The sequence below is a fragment of the Sinocyclocheilus rhinocerous genome, unplaced genomic scaffold, assembly GCF_001515625.1.
Source record: "Sinocyclocheilus rhinocerous isolate Xijiao unplaced genomic scaffold, SAMN03320098_v1.1 scaffold1830, whole genome shotgun sequence".
In the NCBI taxonomy this organism is placed as follows: Eukaryota; Metazoa; Chordata; class Actinopteri; order Cypriniformes; family Cyprinidae; genus Sinocyclocheilus; species Sinocyclocheilus rhinocerous.
In genome coordinates this window covers 184,320-196,783 of record NW_015650704.1, presented here as the reverse complement: position 1 = coordinate 196,783, position 12,464 = coordinate 184,320, and the positions used below count along the sequence as shown (strand labels likewise).

The 12,464-nt window shown below is 41.7% G+C and overlaps 1 protein-coding gene across 3 annotated transcripts in view; it reads right to left on the bottom strand.

Annotated features, from left to right (window-relative positions):
* Nucleotides 1–1,099: 1,099 nt before the first annotated feature.
* Nucleotides 1,100–12,464, bottom strand: part of LOC107712402 (voltage-dependent calcium channel beta subunit-associated regulatory protein-like) — an 18,291-nt gene continuing 6,926 nt past the window's right edge. The window contains exons 6-10 of one of the 3 annotated variants that reach the window (XM_016517644.1): nucleotides 10,269–10,394; nucleotides 9,150–9,321; nucleotides 6,541–6,730; nucleotides 3,298–4,006; nucleotides 1,100–2,087 (exon numbers count right to left, since the gene is read on the bottom strand). In XM_016517644.1, the coding sequence (XP_016373130.1) occupies nucleotides 1,236–2,087; nucleotides 3,298–4,006; nucleotides 6,541–6,730; nucleotides 9,150–9,321; nucleotides 10,269–10,394 (2,049 nt within the window). In that variant the 3' untranslated portion in view covers nucleotides 1,100–1,235. Of the gene's footprint in view, nucleotides 2,088–2,309; nucleotides 4,007–6,540; nucleotides 6,731–9,149; nucleotides 9,322–10,268; nucleotides 10,395–11,615; nucleotides 11,782–12,464 lie in introns of those variants that run through there. The other 2 variants (XM_016517643.1, XM_016517642.1) reach the window with 2 other exon arrangements.

Genomic DNA, 12,464 nt, shown 5'->3' with positions numbered 1-12,464 from the left:
CATTTTTAACCCAAAGGACCCATTTTCAGAGTACCTCACAGCAGCGTCAATCTGCTATTTGAATAAACGATCATATCAGTGGGCGTTTACTTGCGAGTCTCGAACGCGCCCCGCACATAAAAACAGACTGTTCTGCAGAGAGGCTCAAAAACGGGATAGAAAATAGCCTAGTACTTCTAAACTGTGATGTTTCTTTGATGTAAAATAACATTATAAGTGAACCTCAGAGAACATTATAAAATAATCTTTAAAAATGCAGTTCATGACCCCTTTAAATGCTCAAGGTCTTTAAACTCAGATTGGCTGATGATGTTTTTAACATTCATCAGATGGAAAAAGCGTTTTGAACGTGATTCCAACGAAATCGTTAATTTGCGTCATTATCGTGGTGCAGATGGTGCAGACTTCGCAATCCTCTTGGAGTTAGAGCGAGTAATAAAAATTCATGGTTGTAGTTTGTGTGAATAACAGCTTGTGCCCAACGCAAACCGTCTTTTGGCGTAAAAATAGTACTGTCAGGTTTTACAAAAGAAGCGCAGTGAAGAATTAGCGCTGAAAAGGCGTGAACACAGTTATTTTTGCGCCTGACCTTATTGCATATGCATTTCTAGGAGTTTCCCTTTCAGATGCAAAATTTATGGGAGGAGATTATTCAAATGAATCACGAAACACGTTTTACTAACGTTTGTGCTCGTCAAATTACTGGCATTTGTGCCATTATTTAACGCCCAAAAAAAGCATGTCTTAAACTATTTTGCGCTTGAAATGGCTGCAGTTTGTTGCTAGGAGGCACCGCAGAGATGAGAGAGTGCGTGGTAGAAGGCAGAGGATTTTTTTTCCACACGTAATTTATTTGGAATGCAAGAAGAACACGAAAATATTGTTTGCCAAGCCATGTTATTTTTAATTTGCTTCAGGAAATAAAAGACGACTTGGAACCCTCAACTAGGAGTCATGCAATACTAGCTCTATCAAAACTTCTTGCAACTTCTAGCATTTTTTGCCTCCGGTTCGTTTCAGTGTAGCCTACTATGGCTTCTTTATTTCTTTATTTGCGACTCTAATTTGTGCTGCACTTGGTATATTGCGTTGGTAGATATGTAAATGAGATGTTGCGTCTGTGTTCTTTAATTTGTGCGTTGTTAGTAAATCACCCGCAGAAATGTCCACACCCATCGGCACTCTTTTGAAATTGCGCTCTCTCGCTAATTTGCCCTGTTTAGTCAAACTGGCCCTTATTCTTCTAGATCTGGTGAGGTGCGGCTTACAGTCACGACACACTCTTGACTCCCTCTTTGAGTCCTCAGGTTAGAGTAGAGGCGATCGTCCAGTGTGGACGCCAGTTTGTCTGACGGACTGATGTCAGTGAGAGTGTGACGCGAGTCCTGATCCGGATCAGTGGGATCCAGCATGAGTGTGTTTGTATGTGAATGCAAATGAGAACTATATGTAGCCATTGGTCCACCACGGTCCATCTGTGAATGTTTATGTGAATCTGTGGAATGAGCATTTGTTCCCAAGTCCTCCAGTATCCCACAGTCTCTAGCACTGTTGTCCTGCGTTTGCGATGAAAAGAAATGCCGGCTTGTGTTGTTGCTGCTGTTGTTTGCGTTTTCCTCCAGGTCTGGACCAGAACTTCTTGTTTCTGAGGACGGATCAGCACCCTCCAGCTCTGGACCGGATTTTTCCGGCTCGGGCGATTCCGTACTCGCTGCTCCCTCACTGGCTTCCTCATCTGCGGCGCTAGCGATGCGAGGCAAGGTACTGTAATAGCGTGTGTCTAAGGGGTAGTTGGCGCTGTCACCTCGGCGGAGTGGATAGCAGCGCTGTCGCTCTAAAGATGGCGAGTATCGAGCGGCACCGGGGTCACTGTACTGCTTGCTGCGCTGCCACTGCTTTCTGAGATGGATTCTGGAGCGATGCCGGTGACGCAATGAGGGCGAGCCCTGCTGGTCAAACTGGGGATCATGGCGTAGGAATTCATTAAACAGTGCCTCTGTCTTCTCATCAATGCTGTAGTCTCTGCGGCGGAAGTGTGGCCTGGGTTTGGTCAAGGGTTGAGGTTCTCCCGTAATGGGAGTCTCTGCCTCCAGTTTGCCAAGCCATGTTATTTTTAATTTGCTTCAGGAAATAAAAGACGACTTGGAACCCTCAACTAGGAGTCATGCAATACTAGCTCTATCAAAACTTCTTGCAACTTCTAGCATTTTTTGCCTCCGGTTCGTTTCAGTGTAGCCTACTATGGCTTCTTTATTTCTTTATTTGCGACTCTAATTTGTGCTGCACTTGGTATATTGCGTTGGTAGATATGTAAATGAGATGTTGCGTCTGTGTTCTTTAATTTGTGCGTTGTTAGTAAATCACCCGCAGAAATGTCCACACCCATCGGCACTCTTTTGAAATTGCGCTCTCTCGCTAATTTGCCCTGTTTAGTCAAACTGGCCCTTATTCTTCTAGATCTGGTGAGGTGCGGCTTACAGTCACGACACACTCTTGACTCCCTCTTTGAGTCCTCAGGTTAGAGTAGAGGCGATCGTCCAGTGTGGACGCCAGTTTGTCTGACGGACTGATGTCAGTGAGAGTGTGACGCGAGTCCTGATCCGGATCAGTGGGATCCAGCATGAGTGTGTTTGTATGTGAATGCAAATGAGAACTATATGTAGCCATTGGTCCACCACGGTCCATCTGTGAATGTTTATGTGAATCTGTGGAATGAGCATTTGTTCCCAAGTCCTCCAGTATCCCACAGTCTCTAGCACTGTTGTCCTGCGTTTGCGATGAAAAGAAATGCCGGCTTGTGTTGTTGCTGCTGTTGTTTGCGTTTTCCTCCAGGTCTGGACCAGAACTTCTTGTTTCTGAGGACGGATCAGCACCCTCCAGCTCTGGACCGGATTTTTCCGGCTCGGGCGATTCCGTACTCGCTGCTCCCTCACTGGCTTCCTCATCTGCGGCGCTAGCGATGCGAGGCAAGGTACTGTAATAGCGTGTGTCTAAGGGGTAGTTGGCGCTGTCACCTCGGCGGAGTGGATAGCAGCGCTGTCGCTCTAAAGATGGCGAGTATCGAGCGGCACCGGGGTCACTGTACTGCTTGCTGCGCTGCCACTGCTTTCTGAGATGGATTCTGGAGCGATGCCGGTGACGCAATGAGGGCGAGCCCTGCTGGTCAAACTGGGGATCATGGCGTAGGAATTCATTAAACAGTGCCTCTGTCTTCTCATCAATGCTGTAGTCTCTGCGGCGGAAGTGTGGCCTGGGTTTGGTCAAGGGTTGAGGTTCTCCCGTAATGGGAGTCTCTGCCTCCAAACTTACGCTGCTCGCCGATGCTTCGTCTTCCAGCTCTTCCTTAAACAACCGTGCCTCAAAACTCTCACAAACTGTGCCTTTATGGCCAGAATTGGTGAAAAAGCGGCGACGTTCTGATGCCGTCTTTCCAGAGCTACTTCCAAACAATCTGAACTCCTCCGGAGCCTTGCAAGGAGCCTCGATTGAGGCGTATCCGCTGTCCATCTGCAGAAGCTTCCGGTTGTTTGTCTCTCCGTCGCTGCCTCTCTCAGAGTCCACACTGTCCCGTCCATTTCTCCCCTGCTCTGCTTCCCTGACCACGTCATCATATGGGAGCTCGCTGTCTCCATCTATATCATCATCGATGTCTTGCAACTGGTAGCTGGGGACGCCCGCTCTCAATGCTCCCGCTGAGCAAACGCTGTCGGCATCGCTGCGAGTGGAGTCCCTGTCATTGCTGCTCAGGTCGGAGGAGGCGTACTGCTCCAGCGATGCTCTCAGGCTCCAAATGTCGCGGTACAGGCTGGGCTGCTCTAGACTCTCCTGACGGCTCACTGGTCCATACTCTTCACCGTCGCCTCCTGACGCTTCTGCCATCATCTCCTGTCCATTCTCTTCACCATCCTCCACTTCCAGAGGTCCATGGGTTGAGGGGAATGTTGGAGTCGTTTCTTTCACTGCATCTGTGTTGACTCTGAGCTCCATTACGGCTTCTACCTCTAACCTGAACAGTAAACAAGACTGTTATGTTATGGTAAAATGCTTTTATATTCTAGTAGAGATGATGGGACAAACCGATAAAAGGGATAGTCATTAATTACTCACCCTCATGTCGTTCCAAACCCGTAATCCCTTTATTCATCTTTGAAACACAAATTAAGATATTTTTGATGAAATCCGAGAGCTTTCTGACCCTCCATAGACAGCAAGGGTACTCAAGGCACAGAAATGTAGTAAGGACATCAGTAAAATAGTCCATGTGACATCAGTGGACATCAGCATTTCTGTGCCTGGGAACATTTCAGTTACGTTACTGTCTATGCAGGGTCAGAAAGCTCTCGGATTTCATCAAAAATATCGTAGTTAGTGTTCCGAAGATGAACGAAGTTCTAACGGGTTCGGAACGACATGAGGGTGAGTACTTAATGACAGAATTAGCATTTTTGGGTGAACTATCCCTTTAATTCTGATTCTTCCGCAAACATTCTAGATTATAACTGTAAATGAATAATATGAACAGAATCTATAGAATTTAGCAATGAGCAATGGTTTCAATTTGCCCAAGATTTGTGTCCATGCAGTTACTAAAAAAAATTAGATGAATCAAGGCTTCTTTAGGAATTGAACTGTGAATCCTGAAATTTAATGCTAAGGTGCATGAAGTTCCCTTAATTCAGAGATGTTCAATCCTGATCTTGGAGGACCACTGTCCTGCACAGATTATGCTTAACCTTAAGTATACACACCTGAAGCAATTAATCAACGTTTTCAGGAGTACAAGAAATGTTCAGGAAAGTGTGTATGGCCAGATTGGAGCTAAACTATAGCTGTGCTTCTCAAACCTGTCTTGGGTACCCCCCACCACTGCACATTTTGGATATCTCCCTCATCTAACACACCTGCTTCAACTCACCAAACATTGGCCCTCCAGATAGTAAACCTCCAAGAGCAGGACTGGACTGAATTAGAGGTGTCCAATCCTGCTCCTGGAGGTCCACTATCCTGCAGAGTTTGACTCAAATTCTAATTTAAAACGTCTGAACCAGCCAATCAGAATTTTTAGGATCAGTAGAAACATTCAGGCAAGTGTATTTAGGCAGACTGGAGCTAAACTAACTAATCCAGTTCCTGGAAATCTACCTACCTGCAGACTTCATTTCCAACCCTGGTCCAACACACCTGTCAGTAGTTATCAAGTCATTGGTTCTCTAAGAGCAGGATAGGACAGTCCTAATTCCGGGGAGTCCAATCCTGCTCCTGAAGGACCTCTATCCTGCAGAGTTTGGCTCAAATCCTATTGAAACACACCTGAACCAGCTAGTGCAGGGGTCTCCAACCCTACTCCTCGAGAGCTACCTTCCTGCAAAGTTTGGCTCCAGTCCAAATCAAACACAACTGAACAAGCTAATTAAGGTGTGCAGGGTTACTTGAAAATTACAGACAGGTGTATTCGAGCAAGTTGGAACTGAAGTCTGCAGGACTGGAAGCTGGAAGCTCTCCAGGAGCAGAGTTGGAGATCCCTGAGCTAAGTGAGTTTGGGCTGATGGGAACAGAACGTCTTAGCAGTGATTCCCAACACTGCACAATGTGGGTCATGGAGTAACTACGAGTGAGCTGATGACCTGAATCAGGTGTTTGGTTTAAAGAGACATGCAAAATGTGCAGTGTTGGGGGGCTCCAGGAACATGCTTTATAGCAGGGGTCTTCAAACTCGGTCCTGGGGGGCTGTTGGAGTTTAGCTCCAACCCTAATTAAACACCTGAACCAGCCAATCAAGGTCTTAAGCCCTAAACACACTGCACGAATTCCGGCTGTCCCAGACAAAAGATTGGCATCGTGAAACAATCATGCCGATTTCTGTGATCGTAGATCCTAATCGGTGGTCCGGTGTCGTACAGTGAGAGAGGTTCAAAGACAGCCGTTGTCACGGTCTTGCGACCAAAGATAGCCTACGATACAGCATGATCATCGCACAGTGTGTTTGCTGCTACTATCCACGTTTACTGACCAACCAATAAAAATGCGACATGAAATCAACGCGACATGGCGCTAAAACATAAAACTGCTTACCTCAAGCTCTTATCCCTTCCTCCTTCACCGCTTCCAATTTTTTCAGACACATAAAAACTACAACTGCTAAAGTGTGATTTATCATGCTCTTATTTTTTACCACCAGCGCATGCTGATGTTGTATTCTTTTATAGTAACGTGCGTCGTAGCGTACGAGTCAATAGGTGTCATCATCGTACAGTCTACACACACGTCGTAGCCAAGTTTATTAGATCCATGTCGCACAGTGTGACATGCAGTGATCTTATAGGATTGCTAAAATCGTGCAGTGTGTTTTGGGCTTTACTAGGCATACTAGAAACTTCCAGGCAGGTGTGTTGAGGCAAGTTGGAGCTACACTCTGCAGGAAACCGAGTAGTTTGGAGACACCTGCTTTATAGGATACTGGCCCTTCAGGAGCAAGATTGGACACCCCTGCTCTAATTTTAGGATATTTTGACAAGAGCTCCTGAGGTGACGTAGCCGTACCTGCTGAGGGCAGGAGGAGCTCCTGCATCCAAAGAACCGGCCGAGAGGCGTCTTGGCGGCTCCTTCTGAGGCAGCGCGGTGGGTTTTTGCAAAAAGAAGTCGCTGACTCCACCCTGCAAGGTTTCTTCTACATGATCCAGAGTCTCGCTGGCCGCCCGCTGCCTCTGAAATGCACGTCTCCGCGGAGAACCTAGGAGAATGCAAGAAAAAAACGGAGGAATAAGAATATGCACAAATGACCCTCATTGAGTAACAAAATCACTGACTGAAACACAAGCTCTGTTCCAAAACCTTCTAAGGCAGAATCACAACTATGGTGAAACCTTAGTGACTGATTTGAGACTCTCTACATAGGCAGTAGTGATGGGTCATTCTTGAACGATTCGTTCATTTTGAAATCGTGACTCGGGAAGAACGAGTCGTCTCGGGGAGTGATTCGTTCAGTCGCGCATGCGCAACATCCTATAGGTTCAGTACTGGAATTAGTTCATCTTTTTCGAGTCGTTATGGAGCTGTCGCGTGATGAGCAAACGACTCAAACCCGAAGATTCGAGAGATGAACTAACCAATTCTCTTTCCGGCTCAGACTGCATAGGTTAAGCTTATGTGGCTGTCGTTTATTTTGCTGAACGAGACTCAAAGGTCCGAGTCGGTAAAATGATCCGAACTTTTCATCACTAATAGGCAGCATTGTGACAGTGTTAATTTAGTATTATTTCTATACTACTATAGCATTTATTAATATTTTCAATTGGCTTTTATTTTTAGTGTGAGCTCCTCACAGTGTGTTCTCCACATCAGCATGTTTTGGAACAGAGCTACAGAGAAGAAAATATGGAGGCTCCCGTCAGCCTCCATAATGAGAGCATGTAATGCAATCTATTGCTCATCAGCAGGAAATGAGCATGCAGTACTGACTGACCTTTCACATCAGGTGAAGAATAATGCGATAATTTTATAATTCATTTATCAGGAAGCAGCTTTTGTCCTGCGCTCCTGCTTGAAATCTCTGAGCCAATCAGATCTCACACCAGTCACATGACTGTAACTAGACCGAGCTACTCTAGCCGTATTGATCCGGTATTGATTCCTATTCTCCAGGCTCATTCAGGGCTGAATAAGATCTCCGGGTTTAAAACATTGTTTAAGGAGACTGCCAGACGTCTGGCTTTGGATTGTTTCACAGAATGTATAGAACGGATATCTTTGTAGTAAGGTACAACAACGTATTTATTTTCTTAGGAGATTAAGGTCATTTGGAGCAAATAAGCAGATCTTGCTGTTGTTTTTCAAATCTGTAATACAGAATGTTATGCAATATTTAACGTGTGCATGGTTTAGTTGTATCTCTGTTCAGCTCAAAGCTCGACTGTCTGGATTGCTATCTATTTGTTCTAAAATTGTCAAGTTTTCAAAATCGGTTTACGAAAAAAAATGAGGAATGTCAATTTTTGCAATCTAACAGAAGGCTTAGAGTTGCATATGCTTGATTGAATAGATTACGTAAATCATTTGTGTATCAGTCTGTAAAATTAATAAATCAGAATCGGGGGTCCAGATAGGCCTCTGTGCTTTGGTAAATAGAAAGGACTCACTATTCTAATGCAATGTAGCCGTGTGTCTATGTATTAATACTGTTGTTTTTGTATTAAGGTGCGTTTATTGAATTGTTTGTTTAGTAATTGGGTTAGGGTTAGGTAATAATATAGCAGCTCATATTGAACTTTAAAGCATCTTTCAGAAGATAAAACATCCTCTCCAGCAGTGTTAATTTCATTGACGAATAATTTTCGTCATAATTTTCGCCAACGACATTTTTGTCACCGACAAAGACGAGACGATAACGAACTAAAACTCTCTTTGATTGACAAAAACTGACGAAAATCTATTGCCATTTTCGTCAACGAATAAAAACGAGACGAAAATATTAGGGAGGGACGATTTGGGAAGATATTCAACTATTTTTTAAATTCTTAATATTAGTAAAAATGATAATCATGTCACATGCAATACAGATTGTTTCAAAGCAGCGTCACAGAGAAAAACAGGAAAATTAATACGTTTCATACAATGTTGATTCTGTTCATCATCAGTTATTAATTAAACTTGATTATTTTGATAATGAATAAAAACTATATATAAACTACTAAAAATGACAAATGTTGATTCTATTCGGTTCATCATCAGTGTATTGAACACTGGTGTATTATTGTAGGACAACCTCTTAAAGGGCACCTATTATGCCTCTTTTTACAAGATGTAATATTGGTCAGTTAAATCGGTGTCTATCATGATAAAACCTTAATATCAAACCTATATAATGAGTTTGGAAATTTTGCTTAATAAATGCATTACACTGTACCTAAACCCATTAGATTTTAGTCGACTAAAACTAAAAACAATGCACATGACTAAAATATGACATGAAATGAAATATGAAAACTAAATGGCATTTTCGTCAAAAAACTAAATCAAAATTTGCTGTCGAAATTAACACTGCTCTCCAGTCCAACAAGAGCATTGAACTGCAGAAACGACTTGATATGAACTTCACATATGGATAGTTAATTAATTAAGAGATGAATGTAAGTGTTTGAGGTCGTCCTCACCTCTGGTGTCGAGACTCGCCGCTCTCTGGATGCTGTCCAGTCTCCAGAACGGACCCGCTCCCTCCAGGCTGGCGTGGCGTCTGAGTTTGGACAGGAAGTGGAACATGGTGCCCTGAGCCGCACAGGAAGTGGAATCTCTGTCCATCAGCAGGCTTCTGTTCATCACCTCGATCTGGAGAGGAAGAGATCGTGAAAGCGTCCAGCGGGTCACAGGTAACGCCGGTCAATCTCAGGAAAACATCCGGCTCACATTAAAACCCAAAGTCAAGCATATTTAAAGCACCAAGCTCTGTAATACAGAGTCCAGATGCAGTGCATGCATTCAGTTCAACTAACAAACACTGACACAATTGTACAGTTTACAGTCGTGCAAATAATGTCACAACAGATTTGTATTTCTTCATGCAAAATTGAAATAAAGCTTATAAAAATATAGCATATCTAAAACATGAAATGAAATAAGATTAAAAAACACATCTTACATCTTTATTTGACCCTCTATTCTATTTCTATTCTATAAAAAAATTGCCCCTTTTAGACTTGTACTCTATTAATTTACTAACTTGTTTTCTTTAAAAAAAAACTAACACTAGCTTCTCTATTCTTTTTTGTATTCTATTTGTTTTCTTTTTATTTATTATACAATTAACAAAAGCAAAAAAAGAGGCCTCTAACACTAGCTTGCTCTATTCTTTGTCCATTCTATTTGTTTTCTATTTATTTATTTTAGAATTAAAAAACCTTGCTACGTGTACTGCGTTAGGCTAACAGACTTGTTATAGCACTTGCGTATCATTGCTCTTTTGTTGATTTTGATTGCTTCCAAGTCGCTTTGGATAAAAGCATCTGCTAATAATTTTTTTATTTTTTTTTATTTAAACAAACTGTAACGTTTTTTCTTTAAATGCTAAAAACTAAAATAGAAAATGAAAACTATGAAAATATATATATTTTAATAATATAATAATTATACAATTATGCAAATAGAAAATATTATTAATAGTATATAAATAATACTAAAATAAAACAACATTATCAAAAATGGGACGATTGACTTAATCTGCCCATATTTACTGCCCTGTGTTTATGAACGACTGTATTTTACTGATGATGACTCACGGTGTGTGATCGGGCTGGTTTGGCGCTGGTGTTCAGTGTGGAGCTCAGTGTGTTTCCAGGCAGAGCGCAGCTGGGGCTTTGAGCGCTCCACAATCCTGCAGCCTCCGGCACGGGACCCTCCGTGGGCTGAAAACACACACTCACACACACACACACACACACTCACAGAGACACACACACACACACACACACACACAAACACATATACACACACAAAACCTAGTGAGCTGATTACACAAGGTGCATTTTAAGGCATCACACATTCCAAACTGTAGCCAGTATAATGATGCTGCTTTCTAGGCCCCCTTCATATGCAGCATCACATGCATCCTTTATGGAGAACTGAATCCCAAAACTGCACAAATCACTGAAAAATCTATGGAATATCAAAACCTTCAGCCTAACTGAAAATGCACTATTTTACTCAACAATTATGCTTCTTAGGAGTATGACAGCGTTAATTTAGCAGCTTATGAGGATCCTCCTTCAATCCGGCACAGGGTTATTAACTAAAAAAGAACGTTTGTTACTTGAAATAAAATAAACATTAACCAAATTAAAATAAAATGTAAAAAAAAAAGTTAAGTCTGTAGTTTAACTTGATAATAACTACAACTAAATAAACATGTTTAAACAAAATTAATAAAAACTATATATATTGACATTCCATATAAATATAAAAATATTTAAATATTTACATTTAAAATATAAAAAAAACAAAATGACAAAAGCACACAAAAAAAAGACTTAATACTTAAATTTGAAAACCGAAAATATCAAAATAATATTTTGAGCATTGAGCAAATAAACAAATAATATAAAAACACACCACTTTTTTGTCAAATTTTTCATTCTGATTGGTTGACAGATGTTCTAAAGGGTTGGTTAATTATTATTATTTATGACATAATCATATTTTATTATCTATGGAAAGCAGTTTCAGAAATCAGACACAGTGACAGCGATTGTGTTGCGTAACTGCAGCTCTATGCAGAAAATGAATCAAGTCAGAGTTAGGATGAACTTCGTCTAATTTACATGAGAAAGTGAATCACATTTACGCCCAAAAGTGCTGCTGTAATCTACTGAAACGCTCTTTATTCAGTCACATCTACTGAACAGAAAGTCTTTGTGTCTGCGGATCATCAGGCCCATTGAGAGTTTGTTTAGTAGTTCGTATAATGTGAGTTCACTACCGTATTTAATGTTGCTTCACAAAAGCCTGTACTGCAAATGGGTCACTAGTGCATTTTTAATGTTTTCTGCAGTGCATTGGACAGAAGAAAACACTGCTGATGCTCTTCATGCTGGAGGTGATGTTGGAGAGATATGAAAGCAGTGTGTCACCTGGAATATGGAGAGGGATGGGTGTTGTGAGGGCTGTTCGCTGAGCGTCACGCTGTTCTCCGGTGAATCACACTCCATGATGGTGAGGATCTTCAGCGCCGGCGGCTGCATGTGCGTCAGACGAGCTTTCTTCAGGTGATGGAAGTCGCCCTCCGTCAGCGTGTACCTGAGAGACCGTTACAGCCCGTCAGGATCCAGATCCAGTGCCAGCTCAAGTCTGATGCATTGCTGTTTTCTGATATTCAGTGGCAGTGGTTCTTTATGGTTGTGAACTAAAACATGAACTTAATTCTGTGACAGACACCTGGATGTGGGCCGGGACAAAACTGACCAATGTTGAGCTCTATTAATCCAAAAAGATCGACCAACGATTAAATCTCTTAATTCAACCAATTCAACCATTTAAATCTTGTAATCGAAAAAAACACCAACCGTCGTCATTTGTTAATTGAACAAAACCAACCGACATTTAAATATATTAATCAAACAAAACCGACTGACATTTAAATCTCGTAATCGAACAAAACCAACCAACATTTCAATATATTAATCAAACAAAACCGACTAACCGATGTTTAAATCTCTTAAACGAACAAATTAGACTGACATTTAAATCTCTTAACCGAACAAAACCAACCGACATTTCAATATATTAATCGAACAAAACTGACTTTTAAATCTCATAATCGAACAAAACCGACTAACCGATGTTTAAATCTCTTAAACGAACAAATTAGACTGACATTTAAATCTCTTAACCGAACAAAACCAACCGACATTGCAATATATTAATCGAACAAAACTGACTTTTAAATCTCATAATCGAACAAAACCGACTAACCGATGTTT